We start from the raw sequence: 14,427 nt of genomic DNA, 5'->3' as shown, positions 1-14,427 counted from the left end.
TTGCTTATTCATAATACTTAATATGATGTAAATGCTGTGTAAATACTTGTCATTCTGTATTGCTTAGAGAATCACTAAAGAAAAATGTTGATGCCTATTGAGGACATTCTTTGGGTGTATGAGGGCATTTCTGCTTCATAGTTAGCTGACTCTGGGGCTGTAGAATCCATACAAAAACCCAAAAGCACAGAGATTTTCTTAGAAATCTTAGAACTTTCATTTTCTTGAAGTCTATTTGACATCATTTGAAGTAACATTTCTCTAGTTCAGCCAATTAGACAGAAACTGGTGAAATGTCCAAACACAACTGGAGAAAGAGGAAGAAAGAGGAATAGTAGTTAACACTTTTATTTTAAATATAAGTAAAATATAAATGTTTTAGGTATTTAAAAATAAAACATATATTATTAGAAAAGATAAATGAATTATTTTATTCTTGTATGCATAGCTGTGTAATATACATACATGTGTGTATATATGTATATTCACAGGTATGTGCAGGTCCCTAGGCAGGCACATATATGTGAGTCTGTGTATAGGCAGAGATCAGAGTTTGACATTGTGTGTCTTCCTTGATTACTCTCCTTATATAGTAGAACAGGGTCTTTCACTTGATCCCAAAGCTCACTGACTCAGTCAGTGGAGTTAGCCAGCTTTCCACAGTGATTCCCCTGTCTCTGACTCCTGAACCCTGGAATTATAGTCAGGCTGCAGTGCCCATTTGGTTCTTAAGTGGGTGATGTGAATCTTAACTCCCATCCTCAAGCTAGTGGACCAAACGTTTTACCCTCTGAGTCCACTGTCCAGCCCTAAATTGAATACGTTCTTTTAAACTGATAGGTTTCTACAGATGGTATGAAAAATCTCTGTAGGCTGATCAGACAATTCTCAGAGAAAGTTGTCTTCTCAAAACAGTTCTGATGTAAGGCATGTGCAGAAAGAACAACTGGACAAAGGAAGTGAGGAAAACAAACATTCCTCAGACTGTGAGAACTGGTACTCACAAAGGAAAGGGAAATTAACCTGTGCCGCAGGGAGATAGGGTGGAAGTTCATTTGGGTTGGGTGTAGGGAGAAGTCTTCTCTGGATTGCCCTGCTTTGGGTCTTTGGGAAATGGGACTGTTTTGTCTTCCCAAGAAAAGGCAACAATATGGGCGTCAGCATTTGTCAAAAAGCCAGAATGAAATGACTACCCGGGTAAAAATGAGCACATTTACTTAAAGCCATCTTTGACCAATATGAACAGCAAAGAGATGAGAGCTCGTGGAGAGCTGTGAGCAGTCTCCATTGATGTTGTGGGGTAGAGTGTCCCAGTGTCTGTTTGGTTCCTTCTGAGAAGAGCAGAGATCACCGTTAAGAACTGCAATTCACTGGACTTTTCTACCCACTCTAATAAGCATTCTTGGTAAAGAAAATTCAGTAGAATTCAAAGGAGCCACCCGTCAGCAAAAAAGAGGAAAAAAAAAAAGAAAAAAAAACCTGCTGCTGACATTATTAATCTTCCAAATTACTCAGATCCATCATATACATAAAAACTCATCATCAGGCACTTGTGGAATAGGTATCCTTCACTTAAGAAATGGCCATTGTCAGCAAAGTTTGCAGCACAGAGACTTTCTATCAAATCAATCTTATTTTCCCATTGATTTCCATTACAAAATCTGAGGTGCATTCTGCTGTTAACTACCATTAATGGCCTACGGAACTCTTTGGAAATGGCACATTTAAAAGAAAAATGATAATATTCCAATAAAAGTGGCATTGATATGTAATATATTAATAATAACATTGTGTTGCATTCAACATGTCACAACAACAACAACAAAACCCATTCAGGGAAAAATATAAAACTGGCTCACATCCACAATGGGAAATAATCCCTAAAACATAGGAACTTAATTTATCACTACCTTTATAACTGGCTTGCCATTTCTGTCCTTCTACAGCAAAAGTCACATTTTATCATTTAGAAAAATCTCTTCTCATTTCCTGCTGGTTTCTTTCTTTAAATCTTTGCTCAGAAACCCCTTTAATGGCTTCTGATATGGTCCCTAGATGAGGAAAATCAGCCTACCAGGCTTAGTCATAGTGGTTCAACCCTGTGTGCCTGCAGAGATTCCCCACTGTTTAGGGAACTGAGGGCCACCTGAAAAGAAAGCTACAGAAGCAAGCACTGAATCTCACGAAGCAGAGGCTAGATCACTGGTTCTCAACCTGTGGGTCATGACCCCTTGGGGGAAGGGTCACTCATCAGATCTTTATACCAAGATTCATCATAGTAGCAAACTCACAGTTATGAAGTAGCAATGAGATAATGTTATGGCCTGGGGGGTCACTACAACATGAGGAACTGTATTAAAGGTTTGCCTCGTGAGGAAGGATGAGAATGACTGTATATTTTTCATTAGTGCTCCTAAGGGCTAGTACTTACAACTAGATAAGTTGACTAATGAAATTAGTTTCCATAAGAATCATGTCATAATAGTGGCCGTAAACATCTAAACAACATAAACTAGAGATTTTAAACATCTAAACAACATAAGCTAGAGATTTTTAACAATGGGCGTTTGCCGCCTTCTTGAGTTCCCTACCTTTTCATCATGGTAGATTACTTTCTGTCAAGCAGTGGATCACTCAAGTTAGGGGGAGAAGCAAATTGCCTCCCTCGCCCACACTTGCTACCAGCAAGGCACCTAAGTAATCCTTTTACCCAATTTGTCTGACCCAGGACAAAGCAAGCTTCAATGTTCTGGGTTGGCTTCATCATTTTATGTTAAAATAAATGCTCTATTAAACTATTAACCACAGAATTCTGAAAGATTAAAACCAGAAAGACTGGTACCACTTGAAGTAACATTAGATGGGAATTAGCAAAGAGTTCTTGGTTAATTCAACCAAGACCAACATTTTTTTTTTGGCCAATCATCTTCAGAGTTCTCAGCATGTCAATGTCTCAAAACTGAACTGATCCAGAGAGTGGGGTCCATGCTAACAAGACTCATAAGGAATGCTGTGATGGTTTTTAATAGGCTTGTCCCATAGAAAATGGTACTATTAGGAGGTGTGGCCTTGTTGGAATAGGTGCAGCTTTGTTGGAGGAAGTGTGTCACTGTGGGGGTGGGCAAACAGACGGTCCTAGCTGCCTGGAAGACAGCAGTCTCCTCCTGACTGCCTTTGGAACAAGATGAAGAACTCTTAGCTCCTCCAGCACCATGTCTGCCTGTATGTTGCCATGTTTCCTCCCATGATGATAATGGACTAAACCTCTGAAATTGTAAACAAACCCAAATTGAACATTTTCCTTTATAAGACTTGCCTTGGTCATGGTGTCTTTTCACAGCAATGGAAACCCTAACTAAGACACATTCACATACAGTTAGATTGTTTTTGTATTGACAACAGCAGTTACCATGGTCACAGTGGCCATGTTCCTTAAGGAGGCACATCTTTTCCCTATAGGCAGAATGAGTCAGATGAATGGAAGATGACAACAGAGCAAAGACTAAGAGAGATGTTTAGTCTCTAGAAAGCACATTCTATGAATGGATGGCGCTTTGAATGAGAAATGCTGGGGGCCCATGCTGGAGGAGGTATGCCACTGCGGTTGGGTTCTAAGAGATTAAGGCCTCACCCTACTTTCAGTTCACTCTCTGCCTCATGCTTACAGTTCAAGGTGTGAGCTCCCAGCATTCTGCCCCAGCCACCATCACCTGCTACTTGCCACCACACTGTCCCTGCCATCATGGACCCCAAATCTTTGGAACTGTAAGCCAAAAGTAAACTTGTCTACATGTTTTCTTGGTCATGGAGTCTTGTCACAGCAACAGAAAAATAACTAATACAACACAAGAGGTCACATAAAGTTGATTTCTTTTTCCTTGACTTTGAATCACAGGGACAACTCTCTCTTCTCTCTCTCCCCTCTTTCAATCTTCCACATTTAAACCTTGTCTTCTGCTTTTAATCCACTTCTCCCTCTTGCTAGATACTCTTGTTTACATGATGCAACCACAGAATGTTCCCTAATTTCACATTTTATTTTAATAAGCGTGTAAAGGAAGGGAATCATGAATAATTGAAAGTATTTTAGAATTATTATTGCATATTAATTAGACATATTAATGAGTTTCATTGTGATGTATCTATGCACGGAAAGTATTTATTGATGGTAAGTCCACTGGTAAGTTGGTCTCCTATTCAAAGGCTTCTTCTTAATACTCCCCTTCCCCATGAAAACAAAGGCAATATAATGCAAATACATTCAACTCTGTTGTAAGATGAAACTGCAGATCTTGCAAGAAGTAGAAGGGTTCATAATGCCAATGAGAACGAGGTCAGAAAAACCACTATCAAATAAGGACTGCAGAGTAGAACTCAAAAGGAAGGTAAAGTCAAACATAACATATACTGTTGAATACTGTTTCCATATCCCAGACAGGTGCTTTGCATTTTATAGGCAAAAGCAAGTCAGTAAAATTGTGATCTTATTCATTGCACAATTGGCAGAGAGCTGTGCAGGCAAGGTGGCTATATTGTTGCATCAGAAAAGAAGACCTTGATTATGAAAGGATGGAGATCTTTGGAGAAATGCATGAAGTCTCCTATTTTCACAAAACGACACTCTTTAATTTTGCTGTGAATTAGACAAAGTGACTTAGGAGTTGACTAGTTCTCACCTCCCACTGTAAGGCTTATGTCTTATATACTAGTAGGAAAAGATTGTCTTAGAAGAGAAAGGACATCAGATTTATTGAAAGAAGCATAGTTATGTGTGGGATGAGGCCCTTCAGAAATGAGAACCCAAGGAAAAAGTGTGCTTTTGTGCTTAGGTTTGATGAACAACAGGCAGTTGTGTGCAAGTAGGACTGGACAACGGGCATATGACTTAAACTAGGGGAGTACTCAAGGTCTGCTGCTCACATGTTTCTGCCAGTGTAGGGCAGGATGTGTGCTGCATGAGGTTCTTAGGCAAGACTATGAGAAGTCCCAGGGTGACATTCTTACCAGCTACGGCTCACTGTGGAGGAAAGGAATCCAACTTCTGCCACAACTTCAGGGGAGTTAAGGAGGGGTCAGGGTAGCCCAGAAAGCTCTTGCTTCATTTTTAACTCAAATTTCTCAACACAACACAACACATACTGTTGAATACTGTTTCCATACCCCAGACAGGTGCTTTGCATTTTATAGGCAAAAGCAAGTCAGTAAAATTGTGATCTTATTCATTGCAAAATTAGCAGAGAGCTGTACAAAGACACCTTTGCTCCCCTTGCTCAGTACCACACAGACTAGGTGTCTTGAGAGTTTTCAAATTTTCGTTTTTTGAAAATTTCACATTTAAGCACAAGGTCACATTTAAGTGCAATTTCTCTCTCTTCTGCCACCGTTCCTTCCCCATTTTATCTACTCTTGGTTTTAAAACCCAGAGTCCACTTACTGCTACATGCTTTTAACTTTAAGTTTTAGTTTCCAATAAAATTCGAAATAAATCTTTAATTAAAAACAAAAAACAAAAAAAAAACAATGCTCTAAAACCCATTCCCTGTTTTAAAAAGTTGATTTTCCTTGAGGAAGCTCTGCCAGTCCTAAGCACAGTAGGAGAAGGCACTCATGTATAAATGAAGCTGAACTTCTCTGGTGTAATGAATGCCTTAGTTACATCTGTGAGTGACATCAGCTACTTTCATGTTGTCAAGTTCCATTGCTCAGGAACAACTTAAGAAAAGAAAGGCTTATTTGGGCTAATGTGGACAGTCAGGCCCCACCTTCTCAAGGCTCTGCCACCTCTCAAACAGCTGGGTGGTGGATTTGAAAAGTCAAACAATGACACCATGGGGGACATTCTGATTCAAACCGTGGTCCTATTGACATCGCCAATTAAAATGCTTTAAAGATTTATGTGTATGGACATTTTGCCTACATGTAATATGTATACCACTTGTGTGACTGGTGCCTTCAGAGGTCAGAAGACATCAGCACTTCTGGAGCTGGAGTTACAGAAGGTTTCTAGCCACCATGTGGGTGCTGGAAATCAAACCAGGTCTTCTACAAGAACAGCAAGCACTCTTAACTACTGAGCCACCTTTCTAGCCCTGTATGTTAAATTTTTATTATTACTTTTTAAAAATAGTCTCATTTCTGAATCCATGGGGTTAGTATTATTAATCTTGGGTAGCACCCGCAGTACCACTTCCAAAGCATTTCATTTATTAGCTTATTTAAGACAGACTCTGTATAGCCCTAGCTAGCTGGAGCACACAGACATTCTGGTAGCTCTACTTTCCAGATGTTGAAGCTAAAGGCATGCACCACCACATCCAGCCATTATTATTGGAAACATTTTCATCAATGTTTCCCAAGACAATGTTTATGTAGGAGACAGATTATGTAGTTAACTCGGAGCAACACCTATATTTGAATTTAATAGACATGGAACAATGAGCAAAATGCATGCGTTCTCTGAACTCCAGTATCTTCATCCATTAAAACAGACCAACACTTCATAGTAGTAAAGACCTGATGTGAAAAGCTGAAAAATATCAGATATTGCAAAGGATTTTGATATGTGAGTCATAAAAGTACAGATTATTTTTGTTCCCTTATGGTCTTAATTTATTGATCATTTTATATATTGGGCTACTTCATGTGTCTTTGCAATATGAAACTAGGATTTCTAGTCTATTAAAAATATCTAACAAAACTTCCAATATATGAGAAAGCTCTTTGTGAGTTGCTAGTCAATGGAGTCCAAGAGACTCCTAAAACAATTTAGGTTATTTCTATTGGCCTTGGTTGCTACCCAGAGATTAAAGGTAGATTCCTATTCCTGAAAACATATACTTCAGAGGTTGTACACAGAGTATCCAAGCTAGAGAGGATCTGAAAGATTCTTCCATGAGGATTAGTTTTTATAGCATGGGAATGCATTATGCAAGCTTCCAAGGGAGGGAAGCAAGGCTACCCAGTTGGTAGGCCTACGAACCACAACAACCAGCATGGCACAGTAACCCCAGGGGCTCTCATCTTGGTGGCAACCAACAGCTCTCTAATTGGACTTAGGGCCTCTCAACAGGAGGGAGATCATGATTGGTACTGGTAACCTAGCCAACTACCCAGGATCTTATAGGATAACCTAGTACTGCTACTTATTTGGCCACCTTATCCACATACTCACAGATGAGGGTGGCTCTCACTCCTCATCAATAGAACGCCTCTTAACTAGTCAGATACCGTGACAGAAAACCACAACTTGTCAAACCTGAGAGAACAAGTCATCTTGGGATGCCCTGCCTCAGCTGCTACATCTACAACGAAGCTCCTGCATCCAAGGCTCAGGGAACATCAAGGAAGAAGAGGCAGAAAGATCTTAAGAGCCAGAGGACCAAGGGAATCTGCTGTGAGGCCATGTCTCCTAAAAATGACAGGGAGCATCACCTCAAGGCTCAAACAAGCACAATACCAACAGACACAGTGACAGGGAAGGGGGGGAATCTCACAGGGCCCACCCTGTAGACAAAACAAAGGCAGACGACAGCTGAGAGCAGGAGAGACAGACTTGTTCCCGGATGAGCTCCCCACTGGCCAGCCAGTACCAACAGGTCAGCCCTAAAGTCAGATGCACACAAGCAACACTAAGCACATGGAATAAGCTGCACGTATATATTTATATATTCACACACACACACACACACACACATATACACACACACACACACCCCTCAAAGAGAAAGAGACCATGAATTTGAGAGGGAAGGGGAGGGGACATGAGAGAAGTTGGAAAGAGGAAAGGGAAGGAAGTAAATTTAACAAACAAAACAAATTAAAAAATTATAATATTTACATATGATGAATGTTGAAAGCAGACATTTTTGAGTATTTCGTTGCATACTCCCTTAGAACAAATTCTTAAATGTCCTATAAAACTTTGAAACAGACCTCCAAATGTAATTTGTAAGATTTACTTTGTAAAATGTCATTGAATGGTTTTTGTTGTTGTTGTTGTTGTTGTTGTTGATTGTTTGTTGTTTGTGTGTTTTGTAGCCTGGGTGCTTGAAAGTTACATGGGGCAGTCTTCCAACCCACTGGAGCAATTTCTATAAACACATATTAACTTAAAACCAAAGCCTCAAGGTTTTGCCATGCAGAGCCTCATGCAGAAGCCTTATATATCAGACACTCCTGGACTTGAAGCACGGTCTGGCCACTTCCTGCTTATCTGAGCATCATTAATTTGTATACTAAGCTTGGGGATACTCATCCCTTAAGGTGAGAATCCCTATGCTGGTGTCCTGCTGGGTGAAAGGATACATGACGCATAAAAACGTCTGTGTACATAGAGCAGAATGTGTGAGAAATATTTGCCAAAATCTTCAAACTCAAAAGTTAAGATATACTTTGATCAAAAATAGCAATAAGCCGAGTTTGGTGGAACCCACACTCAGGAGCGAGAGGCAGGTCTACAAAATTGAGTTCCAGGACAGGTCAGGGCTAAATAGGGCTCACACAAAACAAGACAACAAAATGCAAACCAACTAAATAAAAATAGCAATAGTATAAATATAAAACACAAAAATTAATTCCCTTGAGCCTTAAACAGTAAATTATGTGATCTCGCCTTGATGTTTACCTATTGTATCCAAGGTTGCTTTTTTCTTTTCTTTTTTCTTATTACTCATAAATACATCTACGTTAGGACCTCTCAGTGGATTTCTGCCCAAGCCCTACAACCAGATCGTGTTGGGGGAAGAGTGGACAGGGTGAGACCTAACAAATTATTGCAAGGTTTCGCTATCTTATTTTCTTCTAGACTCTGGCCTGTTCTCTATGGAGACTATAAGTTCAGGTGCTATTTAATTTCTTTGCTTAAAGTCTGGGGACAGTGGACAACAACATTTAATGCCTCCTAACAGTGACATACTACCCTAGGCGTATTTTGTTTCTTCTAACAAGAGTGGCAGATATTTGAATTCTTGTTCCTGGGAAGCCCAGGCCTTTACTGCCATTTGCTCAAGTCATGGAGCTGATCGGAGGCAGCACATTGTAAGCAAGGCATCAATTATGCAAAGAATTTTGTTTCTTTGACCAACAAGAATGTCAGGCACTAAAGGGCAAATAAACCGGCTTTTCTCCAATCTTAGTAATTAATTTCCTCTGGGGGAAATGGGTGATCTTTTGTTTTATGAAACAAATGTAATGTTCTTATCAATAGAAAGGAATGATATGGAGTCGATTAAATTGTATTTCTCCCATTGAAGGTATAAGGACGTTTCTCGTGTCTAAGTACTGAATTCTGTAGTTATTCTAAAGGAGTCCAGCTTTCGGTGTATTTTGGAGAAGGCACACGAGCCATTTAAGGTCAAGCAAACAAATGGGCAACTCTTAACCACGTGCATTGCACAGGTTTCCATTTCTGAGCTTGCAGAATCTTGAGATCTTTAGAGCCCTGCTCCATACCTGCTCCATGAAGTTACTGGATAAACCTCTTGTAAGGATCTGCTAGCTAACTGCTCCCCGCTCCAGCCTGCACCCTAATTCGACCCACGCTCCCCCTATTCTCTTTCATGCACACGCTTAGATGCTGGACACCAGACTCCTGGCCAGGTTTTAGGCTCAGTTCAGAGGAAAAGGAGGGCGGTAGGCGATCGGCGGCGCGCACGGAGGCGCGCGGGCCGGGGCGGGGACAGCGTGCAGCGTCGGGGGCGGGCGCAAGCTAGTCTCCGTGCAGCTCGCCTTTGTTCTCTGCCATTGTGAGGCACTTCCTCTCTGGCACTTCATTTCGGCACCCTGTGGGGAATTCGGAACTGGCTTTTGGGCTTTAGTCTGGGGTACGTGACGCTGTCCTGAGCCTGGGCTCTCCCTTGCTACCCTTCTTCCCCATGCTTGGCGGAAGGCCGAGTGCAAAGAGCTCCTTGCCCCCGACCGCTGCGCCGCCGCTCTACCGGCTGCTCCCGCAGGAGGCATCTTAACCCAGGACCGGGACCGCACCTCCCGATCGGCCACCGCGGCAACCCGTCCCCTCGGATCTGCACTGGGTACGGGCGCCGGCGGCTCGGGCGAGCCCTGCAGCGAGGGTCGGAGGCCAGCGCGCAGCCCGAACCCGGCCGCCTAGGCGTCCCAGGAGCCAGCGCAAGTGTCGCAGCAACACTCCCTGGCGCTCAAGCTCCCCGGCCGCCTGGCGGACTCCTCTACCCCTTTATATAGCCCTCTAAAAATAGCTTGCCTCGTACCGCCTTGTAAGGCAGCAGGGAGATCCGCAGCGCGCCAATCGGCGGCTGCCGTCGGGGCCAGGCCCCGCCCCATGGTCCTCTCCGAGTGCCGCATTGGTCCTCAGTGACTTCATGAGCCCCCTGTTTACCTTACATGGTCACACGCGGCCTAATGGACGCCCTCCTCCGAGATCCCACGGCTGCGCGCAAAACGGGGCGGAGGGAGGGAGTTTGGGGAGGGGGAAGAGCAGGAGGAGGAGACAAGGGGGGGGGACTACAAACTAGCGAGGATGGGGTGGGGGGTGGGGAGGGAAGGGAAGGGGTGGGGGGGGAGAGAAGCGATCGCGAGAAAAAAAATGCAACCTCCCAAAATAAAGAGCAAAGATTGCATTAGGAGCGAACAGCGCTGCAGATATAGATGGCAGCTTCGTGTCAGTGAGTTTGCGTTCCCCTTCCTGATCCACGCGCTGGAGTGATTAGAGCCCTGGAAGGGAATTGTTACTCCCGTGAAGTCCCCTTTTCCTGGCAGTCATCTGCACTGTACACGCTGGATCCCTCTCTCCGATCCACCCCACTCACTCGCTCCTCTCTCACCTCCTCTCTCACCTCCTCTCTCTCCCTCCTCTCTCACCTCCTCTCTCCCTCTCTCCTGCATTGATTTTTTTTCTCTCCTTTTTTTAGTTGACTGAAACAAAACAAAACAAAAGGGCCACTGGATGTCTGCCTTCTTGGGGGGTGAGCCAGACAGACTGACAAACAAACAGACCCAGCTGAGCTCGGGGGAGGGTTTCTCCTCCGGTTTTGCCCGGCAGCAGCAGCATGGACGTGTTGGCTAGTTATAGTATATTCCAGGAGCTACAACTTGTCCACGACACCGGCTACTTCTCAGCTTTGCCATCCCTGGAGGAGACCTGGCAGCAGGTGAATGATTTAAATTACTTGTGTAAATCGTGTGGCGGCGGCGGAGACGCAGGGGCTGCGTTTGGTGTGGGCTTTGAGTTGAAATTTTTTTAATTAATTTTTTCTTTTTATTTATTTATTTATTTTTTGGCTGTGTGTTGTTTAAAATGTTTTGTGAAACAATCATATGCGCTTACCTCTCCACCCACCCCTAGCCCCTTAGTGTGTTGAGCTGAGCCGGTCCTAGCTGCCTGCATTTCTGTCACCAACACACATCCTTGCGCACACGTTGTCGGCTCGCTGTCCCCTAGCAGAGAATTGCTGGCGAACTTCTCGGGTTTGGAGGAGCCGGGTGGGAAGGTGGTCGAGCAATGGTTGACAGGATACCACGTTCCTAGATGCAGGAGTTCTGACCTTAGTACTTAAATCAGCTTTATCCATTTCAACTGGTCCTGAAGACCGTCAAGGGGGGTGGGGGGAAGCACGGAGTGTTTTTCCCAGTAATTTACTGAGTGTCAATAAAGAATAGGAGCTTGATTTTTAGATACAAGGTGAGCTGTACGAAGAGAAGCCAGGTGACAAAAGATGCTTAAGGATATGTACAAGGAAGATGAGAAGATATGTCTCTCTTAGGCTGACAATGTATTGTATGGTTTCTCTAGCTAATGCCTCCAGAGAGAGCAGCCTGTACTGTGTCCTTGCTTTTTGTTTGTTTGTTTGGGGTGCCTCTCAGGTTAGCACCACCTTGGACAAAGGGTGGTGTGTGCTTCCTTGCTTCCCTACTTTGTCTTAGAGGACTAGTTAAGAAAACTCCTAGGATGCTAAAGGGTACCGGTGCCAAGTTCTCTTGGCATCTCCGGGAGGTTGAAGCCTGACTGGGGACAAGTTCACTGGGCTTTGTGAAGTGGAATAAAGAAAGTGCTGGTCAGTGGAAAGTGCTGGGTCTGCTACGGAAACAGTGGTTTTTCCAGCCGCGATTAGGAGGTGCTGAGGGGGACATTCTGCAGGAAAGATGGTGGTGGGTGGGGGCGGGGCGGCTGGGGATAGGGACACCACGGGTGTTTAAAAACTCTACAGTGTGCACCGTGGAAAGTCCAGGAAGACAGTCTGGATTTGCACGTTCAGAGTGTGAATTTGTACAGTCCATCCTGGAGAGAGAGAGAGAGAGAGAGAGAGAGAGAGAGAGAGAGAGAGAGAGAGAGAGAGAGAGAGAGAGAGAGAGAGAGAGAAACCTTGCCCTTGGGGAGGGCCCTGGGATCCTTGGTGTGTGGCTGCTCATGTAACTTCTCTGCTCAGTGACAGCAGCTTGTTAAGGCTAATGAACGGCTGAGTTTCCTTTGCCAGGATCCAAAGCAGGGTTTGCCAGCTTGAGGCTGGGATGTAACAGTTGCTGCTTTAGGAAGAGATGCTAAGCTCACGGTATAGGGAGCCAGTGGTAAAGCGCTCAATCTTAAGACTGTGCCATTGTTACTAGTTGTTGCCTGGCTGGTAGCTGCGGGAGTTTTCCTCCAGGTATTCGCTGCCCGTGTCTGTGTGTCTGTGTAGCGCATGGATTCCAGTTGGAAGGCTGGCAGATGCTGTCCTTTGCTAAACACGCAGGCAGAGTACTCACATCGTTTCCTATATACATCCTTTCCTGCTGCCCTTAAGAAGAGTATGTCTCATGTCGGATCTCCCTACATCCTTTCTTTTGTATTTTGATATGAAGCAAGCCAAAATGTTGCCAGAATCTCGTTTTTTTTGTTTTGTTTTTAGGTTTTTTTTCCCCCCCTAAACAGCCTTCTTTTCACCCTGTCAGCCCACTGGTGTGGAATCAGTTGCATATTAACTACAGTCTAGACTAGTTAGGGAAGGGAATCTGTTGATTTAGTCAGCATGCCCGAGGCAGGCCTTGTTTGTGACTAACTGTTAAGTAGTGTTGGAGGGAAGAAAGTTGGCTTTATTTGTTACAACGTTCCCTCCAGATGAATCACACAACTTTGTTTTGGTTCCAGTTTTCAGGGTAGTAAAGCCTGCTCGTGGGGCTGGGGGTGGGGGCTTCTTTAGAGGAAACCTGCTTTTCTAGATCTGCCTGGAGGATCCAGAAGGTACAGCTTCAAGGAAACATCACTGGCTTGACAATTAGGGATGTATTAGATCTATTGTTTCCTCAGAAGCCAGCTCTGCTCTTCCTCTCCCCCTCCTCCTTCTCCCTCCTCCCCCTTATAGAAACCTAGCTTAGTTTTTTTTTTTAAACACATCGCCAGGCAAAGGAATTTTCACTTCCACCCTCTTTCTTATTTCTTGTCTCAACTGTCTCCAGCTGCCATCTTCTCTCATCTTAATACCCCTCCCCAAGTCCACATGGAAACATAACTTGCAGGCAAGCACTTCTAAACAAGGTACCATGGCCTGGAGCACCCTGCTCAGGACTCTGTTCTAGGATCCTGAGTTCATGCTGATGACGAAACCTTTAGCCTTTATCTCTTCCTTCCTCCCCATCTCCACAGCCCCTTGCTTCTGACTCTTAGGGGGGTAGCGGTGGTTTTATGCAACTGCTAGCTCAAAATTAACCAGATGGTGAAATTCTGAGACTCCTTTGCTCAAAACAGCTCAAGAAGGTTGCTACAAAAACCCCAGGCAGAAGGAAGTTTCCCGATGCTCTGGGGTAATCAGATTTTAGAGGTCAAATGAGGAATCATTATTGGATGTTTTTCTTAAAGCGAGCAATATACTCGGGGACATGCGCCCAGGAGGAGGGTGTGTGTGTGTGTGGAGATCCTGATAATCTAATTTGGTTTCTAGAGAATGGCTTTGAATGATAAACCCAAGAACATCTGTGCATTGGAAAACCGAGGAGGGACTGTTTGTCCATGTCGCTTCAAACTTAGGCCCTGGGATAGTTTCCTCTGTCAGTGAGCCTATGGCAAAGGCAGCGATGGAGACAGTACTACCTTGTGTCACTTTAATGTGAATTCGTGGACAGGGATACTCAACCAGGATTCCAGCTCCCAGATGGACATCCCAGATCCACTGCTCTCCATCTCTGAGCTCTAACTGCATGCCCAAGCACTTGGCCCAAGTAATATCATCTCTGCCTGTCGTGTAACTGTAAATTATACTGTGTTTATGTGCCTATGTGGTCTGTTATTTATGACATTCATCTGACACAGCTCTGAAGGCTGCCGGCCTGAAAACTTATAGGAAATATTTCAAAAGCTGTTTGATCAAACGTTGAAAACAGTTGAGATTAGGACGGAAGCTAGAGTAGATTTTAGGGTACCATTTGATGATAAAGGGAGATACATCCACAATGTTACAAGAGAAGTTGGACTCTTTGAACTGG

At 43.8% G+C, this 14,427-nt stretch overlaps 1 protein-coding gene and 1 long non-coding RNA gene across 8 annotated transcripts in view; one reads left to right on the top strand and one right to left on the bottom strand.

The window, feature by feature from the left end:
* The window catches only part of Gm35880, a 120,632-nt gene extending 110,176 nt beyond the window's left edge, over positions 1–10,456 (bottom strand). The window contains exon 1 of the long non-coding RNA XR_373464.4: positions 10,352–10,456. This is a non-coding gene — a long non-coding RNA (predicted gene, 35880). The remainder of the gene's footprint in view (positions 1–10,351) is intronic.
* Positions 9,678–14,427, top strand: part of Klf7 (Kruppel-like factor 7 (ubiquitous)) — a 92,898-nt gene continuing 88,148 nt past the window's right edge. Inside the window, exons 1-2 of one of the 7 annotated variants that reach the window (XM_030243769.1) lie at positions 9,678–9,821; positions 10,884–11,123. In XM_030243769.1, the coding sequence (XP_030099629.1) occupies positions 11,022–11,123 (102 nt within the window). In that variant the 5' untranslated portion in view covers positions 9,678–9,821; positions 10,884–11,021. Of the gene's footprint in view, positions 10,029–10,358; positions 11,124–14,427 lie in introns of those variants that run through there. The other 6 variants (XM_030243770.1, XM_006496353.3, XM_006496352.4 and 3 more) reach the window with 6 other exon arrangements.

The sequence above is a fragment of the Mus musculus genome, chromosome 1 (assembly GCF_000001635.26).
Source record: "Mus musculus strain C57BL/6J chromosome 1, GRCm38.p6 C57BL/6J".
In the NCBI taxonomy this organism is placed as follows: Eukaryota; Metazoa; Chordata; class Mammalia; order Rodentia; family Muridae; genus Mus; species Mus musculus.
The sequence above is the reverse complement of the archived record's forward strand: the minus strand, read 5'-3'. Positions and strand labels throughout refer to the sequence as shown.